General features: G+C 43.5%; 1 protein-coding gene across 3 annotated transcripts in view; it reads right to left on the bottom strand.

Annotated features, from left to right (window-relative positions):
- The window catches only part of MAST3 (microtubule associated serine/threonine kinase 3), a 251,058-nt gene that overhangs the window by 49,508 nt on the left and 182,739 nt on the right, over positions 1–18,811 (bottom strand). For all 3 annotated transcript variants that reach the window (XM_040326886.1, XM_040326891.1, XM_040326895.1), the window contains 8 exons: positions 16,336–16,437; positions 15,938–16,070; positions 13,615–13,682; positions 13,229–13,314; positions 8,211–8,419; positions 4,579–4,717; positions 3,679–3,811; positions 1,029–1,194 (listed from right to left, as the gene is read on the bottom strand). In XM_040326886.1, the coding sequence (XP_040182820.1) occupies positions 1,029–1,194; positions 3,679–3,811; positions 4,579–4,717; positions 8,211–8,419; positions 13,229–13,314; positions 13,615–13,682; positions 15,938–16,070; positions 16,336–16,437 (1,036 nt within the window). The remainder of the gene's footprint in view (positions 1–1,028; positions 1,195–3,678; positions 3,812–4,578; positions 4,718–8,210; positions 8,420–13,228; positions 13,315–13,614; positions 13,683–15,937; positions 16,071–16,335; positions 16,438–18,811) is intronic.

Here is an 18,811-nt window from a genome sequence, read left to right as displayed (position 1 = left end):
TGTTCAAGAAACCAGTTTGAGATGATTTGAGCTTTGTGACATGGTTCATTATCCTGCTGGAAGTAGCTATCAGAAGATGGGTACACTGTAGTCATAAAGAAATGGACATGGTCAGCAACAATACTCAGGAAGGCCGTGGCATTTAATTGATGCTCAATTGGTACTAAGGGGCCCAAAGTGTGCCAAGAAAATATTCCCCACACCATTACACCACCACCACCAGCCTGAACCATTTATACCAGGCAGGATGGATCCATGCTATATGCCATATTCTGACTCTGAATGCCGCAGCTTAAAAATCAAGACTCCTCAAACCAGGCAACATTTTTCCAATCTTCTTTGGTGAGCCTATGCGAATTATAGCCTCAGTTTTTTGTTCTTAGCTGGCACAAGTGGCACCTGGTGTGATCTGCTGCTGCTGTAGCCCACCTAATTAAATGTTTGATGTGTTGTGCATTCAGAGATGGTATTCTGTATACCTTGGTTGTAAGGAGTGGATAATTGAGTTATTGTTGCCCATCATCTCGTCTCCATTATCCTCTGAGCTCTGACAACAAGGCATTTTGGTCCACACAACTGCAGCTCACTGCATATTATATATTTTTCGGACCATTCTCTGTAAACCCTAGAAATGGTTGTGCGTGAAAATCCCAGTAGATCTGCAGTTTTTTTAATACTCAGACTAGCCCATCTGGTACCAGCTACCATGCCACAATCAAAGTAACTTAAATCCCCTTTCTTCCCCATTCTGATGCTCGGTTTGAACTTCAGCAAGTCATTGCACCACGTCTAGATGCCTAAATGCATTGAGTTGCTGCCATGCGATTGGCTGATTAGCAAGCAACTGAACAGGTGTACCTAATAAAGTGGCCAGTAAGTGTACAACTACATTGTTTTTTCATTACCGTTATCAAGAGGACCATTGGTATTCTCTTTAAAACATTACAATGACGTTTTTTGAATATGTGTACAGAAAAAGCCACAGGTCTTCCATTTACATCACAAGCAGAAAAATAAATCCAACTTACCACTGATAACTTGTCCAAACAACTCCTCTGGAGTGTCACCAAAAAATGGCACACAGCCCACCAGAAACTCATAGAGAATGATGCCCATTGCCCACCAGTCCACAGGCTTGCCATAACCCTGCCGCAAGATTACTTCAGGTGCTATGTATTCAGGGGTTCCACATACCTATAGGATATATTCAAAATTCCAAAAACAAACTTTACAAGCTGTTATCCAACAATTTTAACATACAGCCTGAAAAGTAAACATCATTTTGTTTCTATGCTATGCCATCAAAAAAGGTAAAATAAAGTGGTTGTAAACTTCAGACATGAATTATGAGCAAGGCATATCCCTCTATGGTGTGTAATTAAAGAGCACAAAGTGTCATTTATGTCTGCTGCTGCGTTCCTCTGCCAACAGCATAAATCACTTCAGACAAGTTTTCCTGACACCAGGAGAAAAATGGTGACAAGGGAGGGAGCTCCAGCTGATTGACAGCCCAAGTTCTGTTCCTGTGTGTGGTGTAAAGGAGGGCGTGTCCCTTTCCTCAACTCTATGAACTCTGAACTTATGTAGAGGATTTGCTTAATCTCTGTGTATCACCTGAGGCCGGTCACTTCACTGGGTTTATTAAAGTGGAGGTTCACCCTATAAAAAATTTCTAACACTGCATCCAGCACCGTGCTGCATATAAAATGTCACTGACCTTTATTTATTTTTCCCCGTAGATATCGTTTAGCCGTGGAATTCACCGCGGCTTCCGGGTAGGGAATCCCGCGGGAGTGGGCGTTCCTATTGACATGCCAATCAATTGGCATTCCAAAACGACGGCGCACACAGAGCGTCACGACTTCCCGAAAGAAGCCCGGGTCGGCTTGGCTCTATTCGGCGCCGGTGCGCAGGCGCCAAATAGAGCCGAGCCCTCCATTGAGAGCCGGTCACAGTCACATGTTATGCGAATTGTATGTGGTTAAAAACGCATTATATATATATATATATACATACATACATACACATACACACATACACACACACACACACATATATATATATATATGTATATGAAAATGATGTGAACCCAGCCAAGTATTTGGTCCTTGTGCTTTGTGCTTTTTAAAGCAGAACTCAAGGATTTCTATACCTTTGTTCCTTGCCTCCTTAAATCCTTGGGTACCTTATTTAAAAAAAAAAAAAAAAAAAAAACCCTATACAGTACATAATTTTCTCCTGCAGTCTTCTTGTCACACTGATGTCCATGACTACATTTCAGTTTGAGTAGTGCTAGTAAAAGACCGACTTTGCCACTAGCCTACAGAGTAGCTCTGTCAGGCCACCTGCAACATAGGGAACATACCACTTTACAGAGGCAAGAGTGAGAGACACCCATTGGCAAGGGCAGACAGCAAACTCTTATGCCGCGTACACACGATCATTTATCGGCATGAAAAAAAAACAAGTTTTTAAAAATGATCGTGTGTGGGCTTCACATAATTTTTCGGGTTCTGAAAAATAATTTTTTTTTTTCGAACATGCTGCATTTTTTAATAACGTTTTAAACAATGTCGTTTTTCGGGTTGTAAAAAATTGTGTGTGGGCTAAAACGACGTTAAAAACCCACGCATGCTTAGAAGTTATGAGAAGGGAGCGCTCGTTCTGGTAAACTACCGTTCGTAATGGAGTAAGCACATTTAGCACGCCGTAACAGACAGAAAAGCGCGAATCGTCTTTTACAAACAAGAAATCAGCTAAAGCAGCCCCAAGGGTGGCGTCATCCGCATGGAACTTCCTCTTTATAGTGCCGTCGTACGTGTTGTACGTCAGCGCGCTTTGCTAGAGCATTTTTTTTAAAAACGATTGTGTGTAGGCAACGTCGTTTTAATGATGAAGTTGGAAAAAACTAAGTTTTTTCTTGATGCTGAAAAACGTTGATTTTTACATGCCGAAAAATGACCGTGTGTACGCGCCATCACTTCTGTCATACACAGGGTGCAAATGAGGGCCTGGACAGCAGTAAAATAAAGTCCACTAAGCACCATTTTCCTCTAAACCAAGCACATGCTTATGAAATAGGGACTTTTCATAATTTATTATTGTGCACTTTATCAATTGAATGACACGGTTAATTATTATCCATTAAGTATTTCACTAACCACATTGTCCAATTGCGCCCTTTATTATTTCAATAGTTACTAGTCATTACTTATTTTAGGTGCAGCATTAGGACTATTTAGTTATTTGCTATTTGGCACCGTTACCCTATCACTTCCCCCCCCCCCCCCCCCCCCAAGCACATACTTTAACTCCTGTTCCATTTCAGAAAAAAATCAGTTTGCCAAAAATGATTCATTATTTATGAGGGGTACTATGACTAACAGTGATAACATTTGGAATAATTAAAAACAATTAGCTGTGGAGAGTAAATCGCTACCCCTCTTTACTGTGTCACAGTGCACACGTTTAGTATAATTTACACTAATTGGCAATGATCTCATGCAGTGTGGGCAAGGATCACAAAATAGTCTGGTTGTCGGTTAGAGGTGCTGAGCTAGTTTTCATATTAGCAGCCTTGCCAACCTCAGAAACAAAGAAAAAAATGTTTATTTTTAGAGAGTTGTCATCAAACTTGTGTGGGTGAATGTTTTGCCTATTGCTTTAGATTGTACAAACCTGTTTGTCAAGGAACTCCCGTGTATCCTTCTCAATATGTCCTTCATATAGATTTGTAGTCATGTTCATTAGTCCAATTTTAGACAGGCCAAAGTCTGTAAGCTTTATGTGCCCAAGAGATGTGATAAGCAAACTGCAAAGATAGAGAAAAACGATTAAAGCCCTGTACACACGGCCGGGATTCTCGTCAGGAAAAAAGTTGTTTTTCCTGACGAGATTCCTGGCAAGATCACCGCGTTCTTTTGAATGGCACGAACGCGGTGATGTCATGGACTACGACGAGCATGCACTCGTCACATTCAATGCCGTCGCGGCCATCTTGCTTCACCCTACATATGCCTTGGAAGCTACCGCGCATGCGTCAAAGTCATTTCGAGCATGCGCGGGTTTCCATGGAGGCAAGCAAGTATACACACGCTTGGGTTTCTCAGCAGGAAAACACTGTCGAGAATCTCACAATGAGAAAATAGAGAACATGTTCTCTATTATTCTAGTCGAGATTCTGGGCAGTTTTCTTGACGAGAAACCTTAAAGCCCCGTACACACGCACGGTTTACTCGGCAAGAAAGCTCTGCCAGCAGTTTTCTTGCGGTTTCTGGCCGAGAAAACCGTGCGTGTGTACGAGGCTTTAGAATACACAACATTAGGTGCACATACTGATCGGCAGGAGCTACTGAAAAAAAGATAAATGCATCTCCACACATGCCTCGCTGTCAGCTGAAATTGTGGAACATGAATAGTTTCTGCAGAAACATTAAACACAAGAAAATCTGCATAGATAGATTGCTGTATAAGATTTTACCAAAACATGCTGCAGTAAAGTCTAGACTACAAAATAAATTTTCCAATCATGTCCTGTTAAATTTTTTTAAAAACGAATTTTAAACAAAAATTACTAACTTGTCAGGTTTGAGGTCTCTATGAACAATCCCATAACTGTGTAGATATTCCAGTGCCAGGACCGTCTCTGCAAAATACATTCTGCTCATATCGACTGGAAGGGGCCCCATGTTCTTCAAAAGAGTGGCACAATCCCCACCTAGAAGAGAACCACAATGCTAGCTATGACCATACCATCTGATAAAATTAACAAACACAAATTAGAGGTTAACCGAATAAGGGTAATATTTTCATTTTTTTTATTTATTTTTTATTATCAGCTTTTTTGAGGTATACAGTACTATTTTATTTACAGTCCGAGATAAAATGCATAATCTATTTTTAAAGTGGACCTAGGTAACGTGGCTGGGTACGCAATTTCAGAATTGGTGCACATTGAGAAAACAATGAGCATTATACTTACCTCCAAGTCTAAAGCCTCGTACACACAGTACGATTGTTTGCCAACCGAGCATCTGATTTTTGTCAAAAGGGCGTGTGCCAGGATCTTGTCTTGCATACTAACGGTACACAATTGTCATGCTGTGTACATGCGTAGGAGTGACATCATTGTGGTCTGGCCATTTAAACAGCCGAACGCAGGAGTGCTGACAGCAGAGTGCAGGAGGGCATTGTTTGACAAGCAAGCAAGTATGCCATAATGTGTTAACATGCTCAATTAAAATTCCTGTCTGGTTTTTTCCACATACCATTATGGAGATTCCCTTTCACTTCCTATCCTGTAGAAACAGGAATAAAGAGAAATTCTCACACAAGAGAGAGAAAAAAAAAAAAAAAAAAACTCATAGGACAGCTACCCCAAAATAAGTGTGCCACCACTGGAAGATTTGCCAACTATTACTGTTTTGTTAAAAAATCCTCGGAATTTCCTTAAAGGGTCACTAAAGAAATGTTTTAGCTTCCTTTACCTTACTGCAGTCCTGGTTTCATGTCCTCATTGTTAGATCCTGTAGTACAAAGGAACTTTGTCACCACTAAGGGACCCTCAATGCCCAGGATACCTACCAGCAGAGAGGAAGATACACAAGGACCCCCCAAAGACTCACCCTACCAGCGGAGGAGGGCCGCAATTCAGAGCCAGCAACAACATGGACACCATCTAATTCAAATATCCAGGGACAGGAAGGAGGGAAAAAAAGGAGGAGGAAGAGGAGGACCTCCAGCGTCTCACTAGACTAACGGAAAATGGCCACCGTGACTCGGACCAGAGCCCATTGGTATGTGACCCTGAGAGACGTTTAACCCGTGGACCTAGCTCGTAGTTGCCGTCTGCACACGCACACTTGGCTGGCTGGACTGGGGAGACCACTGGATCTAGATTATCCAGCCGGTCGCCCAGCCCTGCAGTTGATTGTAGATCTTCCAGGAGAAAACGCATGGAAGAAAGACAAAAAGACAAATTTGCTAAGACCAAAAGATCCCAGCAAGGAGCTAGGTCCTTAATAGACAGAAAAACTGAATACCTAGAGCATGGAGGGGGTTATATACCGACTGAGGACAGCGCATGGGCGGAGCCAGGTGTTTTTTGTTCTGCCTAGTCCTACTCCTGCGAAGGCGATATAACCCAATGGTCAAAATTAAGGCAGTGCTGTGCCCGTCAATGAACGAAAGAGAAAGGAGGTTTGGGGCCAATATATCTGTAGTGTTTTCTTTCTTTCTAAGTTCCGTGGCTTTCTCTTGCTCCGTTCTTCTGTTATCAGCATAACTTCTGACAAGTTCTCTGTCAACTGTGATAAAACCAGCCTGAAATTTGTGTCAGGGTGGGTGCTATAAATAGATTAGCAGAGAGCTGGTCTATTTCCTCCAATCAGCTGTCTCACGGTGTATGACAAGAATCCACACCCACAGGTGAATTAGGAAGAGAATATATAGCTGAAGACAGCAGATATACATGTAAAATGTATGTAGGAGGATTGTTTCATCTCTGCATCATCTGAGGCTGTTCACTTCACTGGGTACGTGTGAGGGTATACATCCACTTTAAAATAAAATTTAAAACCTTTAAAACATCTTTAATGCCGATACCTGCATAATCTTGACAAATGCCATAGCTGTGATACCAAAGCACAGAATGATCAAGAGTTATTATTATGTGTCAATCTGATAAAAGCTATATCACCTTCTTTGTGCAGCTGTTCTCTGGGCGAGCCAGTATTATATGTTATGCAAACTTAACCTTGCTGTTACAAATATGATTATAATGTTATGCAAATAAAACTGCTGTGATGCAAACGACATCTTACTGTGATATACACAACTATTCTACTTCAACAGAAGAATGTTCTAGGGGAAAATTTGCATGAAAAGAGTTGGGTATTTTGTACACATATGTATTATCTATAACCGACGGTTAACAGATAGCATTACATTGTAAGGAAAACAGACTTACAGACAGTGATATACCAGTAACTGCATGTGATATTTAGCCGATACACTGGATGTGCAAATTATCAAGTGCCACAATCAGGAAGCATTATAACTTTGGTGTACATCTAATAAACAGTAAAAAGCTGGTAAAAAGACTTTTTGTTGTTTATCACAGTGTTCAAGTCTCAGTGATGTATTTAATAAATAAGTCCCTAAAAAGGGCATTTAAAAAAAGTATAGTCAAAGCTATTTTGGCCATGTTTTTACTATGGATCACGGGAGTGTGGTTCGTTCTGCACTCCTGTGATTCGTTGTCAGCATGTCACCGAGCCGCTCCAATCTCTAAAAAGATCCCAACCATATGGTCAGGAGGACCCACCTAGATGCCTAGTCCAGCTGCGGGCTCAGCCTCTCAGCAATCTGCCAAGAGCCTGAGCTAGCCCCCTTCACAGCCAGGCGCTCTAGTGAGCGTAGGAGAGGAGAGCAGGGAGTCGCTGACCAGCAGTCACAGCCCTCTGCTCAAAGTGGAGGGAAGAACTGAGCAATCAGGGGTGTTTTATCACTCAGTTCTCAATGTAAAGGTGGCAGGGGACAGATGTAGCATTAGATGGACCTGCTTAATAAACTGTGAAAGGCTAAAAGGCTGCTACATCATATTCAGTTCACACCAGTGGACGTGCATTATGAGGTTTTTAATGCGAATGCGCTGTGCACTCGTACTGCGATGCATTGCAACACCACATCAGTGTTTAGGTTTTGCATTTTTTTGCATTGCATTTTTATGCTAAATATGGTGTGAACAGGTCATATAGGAAAAAAAAGCTAATACGGCTTAATAAATGGACACCTTTATGCTACAAATCTGTACACATCTGGGGAGTGTTACAGATCAATGTGTAATATTACAACACACTTGTCTTATTTTTGAAAATATAGTGAAAGTTAATTTTGCACAGATGTTTATTTTTATATCCATTTTTCAATATTTCTATGCATTAATAAAGACAAATACACGTTACTGTATTTATTGGTGTAGAACACTCACTTTTTTACCCTGAAAATAGAGGGTAAACTGAACCTGCGTGTTAAACGCAGGGTGCTGTGGAAAGTTTTTTTCCCTGAAACTTCCCTCCTAAAGTTAAGGTGCGTGTTCTACGCCTGTGTGTGTTATACGCTGATAAATACGGTAATACTAGTCTCATATTTGGGTCATTATGAAGCAGTAAGGCAAATTAGGTGACAAAGAACAGAATTTCACTACTAACCCTCTACATATTCCATCACCATACAGAGATGACGTCGGGTTTCAAATGAACAGAACATGCTGACTACAAAGGGATTTTCGGCAAAGGTAAGAATGTCTCGCTCAACGAAAACTTGCTGGATCTGGTTTCGCAGTATCAAATTCTGTTTGTTGATCTTCTTCATGGCAAATCGTTGCCTAGTCTCCTTGTGTCTGACCAGGTACACTGCACTAAAAAAGGAAAGGGGTATATTTTTCAAACAAGAGAACCATCTATCACCTCAGACCTTTAAAAACAGAATATTAACATTTCACAAGTTTTTCACTGATTGTTAATGAAGAATGCGAAAGAGCACCCAGGATAGCTAGCAGTTTCATGGTGAAGATGGAAATTAATGGATCAATGGGAAGAATAGGAATGCAGACCTTTAGTGTAATATTTAAGGGCTAAATTACACCAGTGTGTTGATCTGCAAATTAGCGCAGCAGTAAAACACAAAACTGTTTGGGTGTGAGGGGGACCAGTGGTACAATACTTGTTTTAACGCAGTATTATATTCAGAGGGGCAACTCACACAGCCTTGGGGCAATCTTGTCGATGCTAACTTTTTTCATTTACCCATGATGCCCAAAAGTTAGCATGGACAAGATTGCCCCAAGGCTGTGTGAGTAGCCCCTCTGATTATAATACTGCATTAAAGCAAGTATTAAACCACTGGTCCCCCTCACGCCCAAACATACATTTGCACAATTTGCTTATTCATTCTGATACAAAGGACAAATTTGTAGCAGCAAAACAGCAAGGCCCCTTTCACATGGACATGTCCGTGTACAGGCTCCGTTTTGTTCAGCAGGGATCGCTCTGTTGATCCCCGCTGAGCAGGCAGATGACAGATCCGTCTCTGCACACTGTGCAGGGACCGACCTGTCAGAGAGCCGCTCTCCTCTACGGGAATCGGATGAAGACGGACCGTAGAGTCCGTTTTCATCTGATAGACAGATGGAAAATAGGGTTTCCATCTGTCACATTTTTTAAATATACGTTTTTATTGATTTTTTTCAAAACACAGGCAAAAAATGTACAATCACAAAAATAGTAAACAAAGACATCCGTCACACTTAAGCGGATCGGAGCGGGTCGGATGTCAGCGAACATGTCACCACTGACATCTATCGCTCCATAGGAGGTGCACGGAGCGTCCGTTCAGGTCCACCTAAAAAACTGACAGGAGGACCTGAACGGTCCACCCGTGTGAAAGGGGCCCAAGTCTTCTCATGTTTCTCTATAACAGTAACAACAAAGTTAGCAAAGATAAGCTTCAATACTACCAAGAGAAAGTGATCTTCCTGAGTCATTGCATTTCACATGGAATCCGTCAACTAACCCCAGATCGAGTTAAAACTCTACAAAAATTTGAAAAGCCAAGAATGTACGGCAACTACGTGCTTTCCTTGTGTTAGTGGGATATTGTAGGGACTGGATTCCAAATGCATCAGAATTTATGGCTCCTCTATTTGAGGCTACCACTACAAACCCTTTCAAACTCATATGGGACAATGAATTGCAGATGAAGGACCCTTTTTAAAAAATGTGTCTGAAGCTCCCGCTATTAGACTTCCTGACTATATTAAAGCGGTTCTCCACCCTAAAGTGGAGTCCCGCTGATCGGAACCCTCCCCCCCTCCGGTGTCACATTTGACACCTTTCAGGGGGGAGGGGGGTGCAGATACCTGTCTAAAGACAGGTATTTGCACCCACTTCCGGCCCGGCATTCAAGGGCAAAAGACGGGCATTCCGTCACTTCCCTTCACCCCCCCCCCCCGTTGTGTGCTGGGAACACTCGGCTCCCAGCACACAGCGGGAGCCAATCGGCGGGCGCGGCGCGACTCGCGCATGCGCCGTAGGGAACCGGGCAGTGAAGCCGCAGCGCTTCACTTCCTGGTTCCCTCAGCGTGGATGGCGGGGGGAGCAGCAGAGAGACGAGCGATCGCTCGTCCTCTGCTGCGATCGGCGCTGGACTCCAGGACAGGTAAGTGTCCTAATATTAAAAGTCAGCAGCTGCAGTATTTGTATCTGCTGGCTTTTAATATTGTTTTCCCATGGCACATCCGCTTTAAGACCTTCTCATTCTTTTTTCATTAAGTCAATGGATTTGCTGCAGGTTTACTCGCCCAGCTACATGGAGACAAACAAAGGCCTCTGATGTATGCATCAGCATCTGGTGGTGTCTACCCAGGAGTTTGTACCCAGTTTTAGCACAACTGGCACATGGCATCAGTCATCTTGCTAAGGGCACAATGGTGGCACTTACTGACTGCTATTGGGCAGCACCTGTATTTAGTGCACTTGCAGCAAGGCTTCATGACGCACTTGTTCTCTGTACAATGCAGGGTGGCCTGTCCATGTTCCCCAAAAGCATTCTCCCAAGCCAGATTTCCCTTTCCAAAGAATTCAAATAGACTACATTCAGATTTCCAGAATAGGCACCTATTAGTACGCTTTAGTGTGCACTGACATGTTTTCAGGCTGGCCTGAACGCTTGTCAGTAGCTTAAAAGCGGGGGTTCGCCCTATTAATAAAAAAACTTTTTTTTTTTTTCTTCTAGCATAAAATGAGGCATAGTAGCGCGAGCTACAGTATGCCTGTCTTATTTTTTTAGTCCCGTACTCACAGTGTAATCGTAGAGACAAGATTCCGACCCCCCTCGGGGAATGGGCGTTCCTATGGAGAGGGAGCATGATTGACGGCCGGCTATGGCACGTCACGCTTCTCTGGAAATACCCGAAATAGGACTTAGCGCTTCACGGCGCCTGCGCATAGTCTGTGCGCAGGCGCCGTATAGCGTCGTGAAGAGCCGAGACCTGTTCCGGCTGTCTTCGGGGAGCGTGACGTGCCAGAGCCGGCCGTCAATCACCTTCCCTCTCCATAGGAACGCCCATTCCCCGCGGGGAGTCGGAATCTTGTCTCTACGATTACACTGTGAGTACGGGACTAAAAAAATAAAGACAGGCATACTGTAGCTCGCGCTACTATGCCTCATTTTATGCTAAAAAGTTGTTAATAAGGGTGAACCACCGCTTTAAGCAAATGCAAAAACAACAGCAAATTTTTTTTTAAACAAAATAGTTTGTAGATAGAGTTCCTAAAACTATTGAGTGACAGAGAAACCCATTTTACTGGGGAAGTAATGAAAGAGGTAATGGAAGCCCTTCACATACAGCAAGCTTTCCACACACCTTATCCATAAAGTAGTGGTAAAGTTGAGACTTAATGGAATTTTGAAAAACGGATGTGCAAAAATTAAAGCAGATACAGGTAAAGGATAGATGGAAGCTTTGCCAATGGCCCTAAAGCCCTATATTCTGTATGAACTACCCCTAAACAACCACATGGGCTGTCCCCCTATGAGATTTTATTTGGCGGCCACCCGAAACAGGGCTATATTTTCCTTTTTAGCTGGCTACTAGGGGGAGATGGTCTCTGCGGTAAATAATGTTGCCAAGACTTTTCTGGTGCCCTCCATGAGTATATGTTTACTGGGGTTGGTGGAGGAATTGGTCCCCATGGTGGCAGAATGGCCCATGATTGGTCTTCTATTTTTTTATGCTCATAAGGCTATCACTTTGTCATGTCAGAAAGCTTCTCCCCATTCCTTACCTTTTGGAAAAATCTGGTCAATGTTACCCTTGAATATAGACACCTATGCCAATAGGGGTTTCCCAAAGAAATACGATAAAGTATGGTCCGAATGGCTGGCTAAACCCTCTACAGCAGTAATGATTGATAATTCCTAGATGTTACGGTCTCCACTTTATTTCCCTGGTTTATTATTGATAATTTTGGCATGGCTTTTGGGCCCCGGGGACACTTCTCCTCATGAGAATGGTCAACCTGTATTAGGAGTATTTTTTCTGAACATGAGCGGACCTTTATGTCTCTTATTTCTCTGAATCGAAATGTTCATGCACCAAGATTTGTTCTCCTCTATTTTGGCCTCTACATAGGTAGATTTATTTTTATAAAACCCAAAATGAAAAACAAAGAAAAAGAAGAGAAGAATGTTTTTAACATGTCCTGTTCACACTACAATGCTGTGTAGATCTGCGTTTCATTGTGTTAAAATGCAAATGCATACACATGCAAAACGCAAGTCAAAGCAGTGCAAGTAAAGAAAACAAAAAGTTTGCTTTGTGATTAAGTTTGTTCTTTTTTTAATTTATTTTGTCTTGCCCTTTACTTTCACTTTCTAACAGCAATGGATGTACTCAATAGCGTCTTCTGCTTTGACCCAAACTCCTCATACGCCTCCTCCTCCTCAGTAGTGCTAGCACAATTACAATGGATTAGGGTTGTTGTGCTACACATCCTGTTTACTGAAAAACCTCTCAAAAAATCGCCAGAAACACTCTCAAAAAAATGAATAGGTCTTCACTCCTCCTTTAACCCACAGAATATGATGACACAGGAAACCCTGCAAAATGCAGTGCTTTTAAATGCATGTCAAAACACACATCAACAGAAGTAAACGCGTATTAAAACGGATGGAAATGTAGATACGTTATCTCTCCATTTTAATTGCAAGTCAGTGTTAATCGAGTCCAAAACTGCCACCGGCCTATAGATAAAAACAAAGTGATCTTACACACCCAGTTAAACAATCCTTCACCTGAGGATCCGGGAGTTAGATCTACTTTGCTTCTCAATCGAATAGCTCTGGCAGTTTTTAATCATTTCACATTTTAAAATACACACAATTGTTATGCAATCTTGCTGATTTTGGTCTGAACAGGCAACATATTTCGATATCGATGGGGTAAAAACAATCCACTCTATACATTCCAGCAGGGCCACAAATGACTGCTGGCATTCAGTATTTTGGATCAATTTCCAAATGCCCAAAATCAAGTGAGCGCCAGGTAGTTCAGTCCTTCCAGTAACAAACATCAGGCAATCGGTACATATTTAGTACTCCAAAGATAGCATAAATCTATTAATAAGGTCTTTGCAAAGGGAGCTAACTGCAATTCTGAATCGCATACCCATAGGCTCCGTTGCTGATCAACTTGATGTTTTCAAAATCACATTCTCCTGGTTTCCGTTTGTTAGGAGTGCTCGTAATGCAAGTCTGAAATGCAGAAAGTAAGAAGAGAAGACAAAGCCTTACACATACATGTATTTGAAGGAGAAAAAGTTGTCAGTTTTTGCTTTCTTCCAGTGGTTAACTGGAGAACAAAGGAGATCATTTGAATAGCTGAAAGGGGCAGCAAGAATAGTTATTCCCTTGGAAATTTGTATCAAATATAAATCATATTATTTAAGGGTGGCCTTGTATAAAGCTTTAAATATTTATTCAATAGTGGTTGGGAGCAAGGATATTTATATCCCTCAATATTACAATGCTAAAGTTAACAAAGATTACACTTACTTCTTGATAGTCTTCATGTTCCAACTGTATTGTGGATTCAGAGTCATAATGGTCAAGTTGAACAATCTCTGCAGACAGAAGGAGACAGTAGAATGAAAGGTTAACTCATACTTAAGCTAAAATAAAGATGACTTGTTGGAGTTTTACTCCAATTTATTTTATGGACAAATACAGATGCAGAGCCAAACGTTCAGAATAGTCAACATTGTGAGTCATAAGGAGCAGAGGAGAGGAATCTCTGTCTTGTGATATACTCCAAGAAAAGGATTTTGCAGGCAAGTCAAAAATCCTATTAGACCGTTGGATGTGCCAAAGCAATGCAACTGGGGTGTGGGCAACACAGCAAACACTGAGGCCCCGTACACACGACCAGTTTCCTCGGCAGAATTCAGCTTCCGACCGAGTTTCTGGCTGAATTCTGCCGAGGAAACTGGTCGTGTGTACACTTTCGGCCGAGGAAGCCGACGAGGAGCTCGACGAGGAAATAGAGAACATGTTCTCTATTTCCTCGTTGTTCTATGGGAGCTCTCCTCCCGCCGAGCTCCTTGGCGGCTTCAGGGCTGAACTGGCCGAGGAACTCGATGTGTTTGGCACGTCGAGTTCCTCGGCCGTGTGTACGGGGCCTAACAGGTTCATGTAACAAAATAGGCTTGAAGACTCAGAGTAGACTGAAGCACCTTCCACCTGAAAAAAAAACACAAGAAGAGACCTGAACATCCACCTGTTAAAACTAACATGGCTAGGTTCACATCTATGCAGGTTGCGGTTTATGCGTTTTTCTGGCAAATTTTGCAATGCAATTTTGATGTGTCTTTTTTATTTGGCTAATAGCAAAATAGCTATGTTCATGTAGTTCAACTATGATGCAACTTTACACTCTTTGGCACTCAAGTAGCTTTAAAGTCGCATCAGTGAGGCTCCATTCACACTTGTCGCTAATTTGATGCTACTTTGGAAGGTTGTGACTTGGATGCGACTTATGGTTAACGAGCAGGTGGTTGCCAGCATCCTTAACAAACGATGACTTAGCGGTCATCAGGATTTCCCGCTGACAGCTAAATGTAAACAAAAAAATGCTGACATTAAAAGATAGAAAAAAAAATGCGTAGGACACACCGATCCATACCAGGCCCTTAATGTCTGATGCAGGTTTAAAGGGGAGCCCCATACCAAAGGAAAAATTAAATAAAACTGGCATTCCTCCCCCAACCTATACGAGAGCATGCCCTTAACATTTAGCCCTACTACTGTTCACTTGTCAGATAGAAGCATTTGGGTGGCTGCTGTGCCGCTCGAATGCTTCCACACACCCTGATGAAGTGCAGCCAGACAACCGCATGCCCCCGCTATGTATCCCATCTGCGGGACAGGACCAGCATAGTGGGTTCTGCCAGGTAAAGGGCAGGGAGGAGGGTGGACATACGTCCGCTCTTCTCCCAGTCTTATTCCTGACCTGGAAGCAACGTGTATATGACGTCACTTTTGGGTTTCAGTTGACAGTTTCCCCGGCCATTACGGCCAGGAAAGAATGTAATGCAGTGCGATCTGCACTGCATTACATTAGTAGAGCACAGAAGAGACATGCAGGGTCTTTTGGACCCTGGATATCTCATTAAAGAGACATGGAGAACTGTCCAATGAACTAGGTCTGGGCCAACTGTTTCTTCAGCAGGTCATCAAGGTCATTAGAGTAACCCAAAATGGGAAAACCTGAGTGTGCAGCAGAGCTAGGAGCAGGAGTTAACACTGAAGGTGCCACAGAAAGACCAAAGGGGAGAGCAATAAACTGGTCATGTTGGATGTCCAAAGCAAAAGGCAGGTAGCTGACAAAGATTGGAAGATTGGGATACGCAAGTAGGCATCCTTGGTGTGCATAAAGGAACCTGTTAAGAATCTTCAGATCCAGAAAGGGAACTAATGCCTCCCTTTAACTTAAGTAGAGTGAATAGGTTTAAGTAGACTCCTAAAATGACTCTTTATCTGGGACAGGACAGCAGGACAAAAGATCTGACCATTTTTGTGTCAGGACAGCACATGAGACAGCATAAAGCCGGCGTAAAAAGAGCGAGACTTTAGTTTGTAGCCCCTGGATATCTGAAATGTCCTTAGCCCAGTCACCTGACAAGTGTCCCCCTCACTCTGAAGAGTAGGGGTTCTCCCTGGACTTTGCAGGCTTGAAGGTCTAGGTCTCATGGTAGAAATGCGAGCTGAGCTTTGACTTGGGACAACCCAAGAGAAGATCCTGAATGAAGACAGGCGCAGGGTCTTTGCTTGCACATACTAAATACATATACAACACTAGGTTATAATACTGCAAACATACCTTCCAATGGATCCTTTGTAAGACCCAACTGGTTAATAATATAGCGTGGAATATCAATTTTTATTCCATGACCCTCCTTAGCTTGACCTTCTGCAGCTTCTAAAAGATGATAGAACTGTTCTGGGTCAAACTCCTGTGAACAAAGATAGCACAAACCCATTGAGTAAAGGAACATATCAGAATAACATTTTAGCAACAGTTTTACTCTACAACACAATAAATAACGCACTTTTCTGAGATTAGTAAAAAACGACATAACTATGAGCACTTCAGGAACAAGGACCTATCTGATCCTGATTTTTACTTACCATTTACATAAGCAATATTTTACAATAGGAAAATATTACAATTGCAGAAATTGCATGTTAAGATTTAGTATAAAAATGTTACTTCCTTACCAGACACTCAAGCAATCTTGCAGGTCGAGCAATAATCATCAGTAACTTTCTTACAAGTTGGATAATAAATGCGACTTCCTCACTCTCTGAACGCTCATAGGCCTGGAGCAGAGAAAACATTTATGATGAGCTGGAAAATATTGCTATTTCTATCACATTTGCAACCAGTCATTGGCTGCTGTCTAATGTTACCGACCAAGAAAATAAATAAATAAATAAATAAATAAATAGTACTGTGAAGTTTGTTCAATAAGTCTGCATAATTTTAGCCATTTTTGTAACTGTACAGTGATCAAATACAACTATGTGAAAACTGTGTATGATGAATATTTATGTGCTCTTGGCTGCAGCCCGCCCCTGATCGAGGAAAATCTTTTAACAGAAGTTGACTAACGTCTGACTTGCGTTGAGCGTGGAGCGTGGATGGACACACACACACACACACACTTAGGCTGGGTTCACACCGTCCCCGCATGCGGCTCGCAGCAGGGGTCTGGTGCGTGCTGGTTCACCGGTTCAGATCCGTTTTCAGCCCGAATTTTTGGCTGAAATAGAACCTGAAACGCACCAAAAAGAGTGTGCGTTTTTCTGGCACACCACACCGGACCCGCTGCGGAGATACTTGAACCGTCTCCAAAGAGAGCCACGTCACATTCTCCTGCTACGCGAATTGAATGCGAGGAAACGCGCATTCAATTTGCATAGGTGTAAACCCGGCCTGAATGAAATTTGACCGGTCCCTTCTAAACTGGCCACATTTCAATCAGTGTAAGACCAGCCCAAGTGAAACACGGTTATATACCGTTGTATTGCCAAATAAGAAAAAAAAAAAAAAAAAAAAAAAGTACTGTGCTGGTTAAAGTGGTTGTAAACCCTTACACACCATTTTTCCCTACAGGTAAGCCTATAATAAGGCTTACCTGAAGGTACTGTAAATATCTCCTAAACCTGCACGGTTTAGAAGATATTTACCATATACGCTTGCGCCAACATCATCGGTGCATGCGCACTGAAAAAGGGCACAATTGTGCCGTTTCTAAAGGGTCGTGACTGTCGCAGTAGAGGAGAACTATGGGGTGTAGTAGGTAAGGCTGGGATACATGCAGAAAATGTTTAGCACAGGAATAAAGCTCTAAAAAGGTACCCTTAACCAAGAGACCAGCAGCACATAGATATGTGAAGGAAGGAGAGTGACTAAGGGTCAGTTTAGAGCAGACCTGGGCAAACTACGGCCCGCGGGCCGTATACGGCCCGGCAGACCTTTTAATCCGGCCCCCCGCCGCCGCCGCCGCCACGTTAATCACCGCAGCGGGGAACATTACAGACAGCGTTCGTTTGAACAGCTGTTTTCCCCGCCGCGCATAGACACTCCCCCTTGGACGGATCTGTCCAATCGCGAGCAAGGGGGAGTCGCATAGACACTCCCCCTTGCTCGCGATTGGACAGATCCGTCCAAGGGGGAGTGTCTATGCGCAGCGGGGAAAACAGCTGTTCAAACGAACGCTGTCTGTAATGTTCCCCGCTGCGGTGATAACAGTAGGCAGGGCAGCCACTTGTGCATGATTCTCGGCAGGAAACAAGGCGGCATCACGGGGAATGAAATTAGAGCTAGCTCCACTGACAGGGGCGATCGGGCGAGATATACAGTGCAGACAGCTCACGGCTCTCCTCTCCCTGTCACAGCGCCGCTGCAGAGTTCTCTGGTAAATAGAGCCGTGGCGCTGTGACAGGAAGAGGAGAGCCGTGAGCTGTCTGCACTGTATATCTCCCCCGATCGCCCCCCCCTCTCTGTCAGCGGGACGGCCCCCCCTGAAATCTAACAGCGGATGGCCGGTGAGTGCCGTGGATGGGTGAGAGCTAGCAGGCCAGGCTGTGGGCAGCTGGGTGGGCTGGTGAGGGAGCGAGTGACATAGTGTGCGGGCGAGTGACAGCTAAAAGTGCGGGCGGCTCCGCTGACGGGTGTCAGGTGAGAGAACTTGTGGGCTGGGCGGCTTGGCTTGGTGAGTGTCTATGCCTGAGCGAGTGCTGGCCAATCAGCGAGCTGGTAAGCGGGAGGGAGTAGAGAGATTACATCATCTCTCACTGCCCGCCCAGCAGCCCCCCCCCCCCCTTCCTCTCTGTGTAGGCAGCGCGGGAATTTAGAGAGTTTAAATAATTTCTCTGCTGCCTGACATTGCTGACAACCCTGGTCCTGACTCTGGGACACAGCAAGGGACAATTGGAGCAGGCAAGTGACAATCCGGACCGCAACATGTGACAGGCGATGTGGCAAGTGACAATCCGGACCGCAACATGTGACAGGCGATGTGGCAAGTGACAATCCACAATGTGTGACAGCAGGCAACGTGGCAAGTGACAATCCACAATGTGTGACAGCAGGCAACGTGGCAAGTGACAATCCACAATGTGTGACAGCAGGCAACGTGGCAAGTGACAATCCACAATGTGTGACAGCAGGCAACGTGGCAAGTGACAA

This window comes from Rana temporaria, chromosome 1 (genome assembly GCF_905171775.1).
Source record: "Rana temporaria chromosome 1, aRanTem1.1, whole genome shotgun sequence".
NCBI lineage: Eukaryota > Metazoa > Chordata > Amphibia > Anura > Ranidae > Rana > Rana temporaria.
This window is presented reverse-complemented; position numbering and strand designations above follow the sequence as displayed.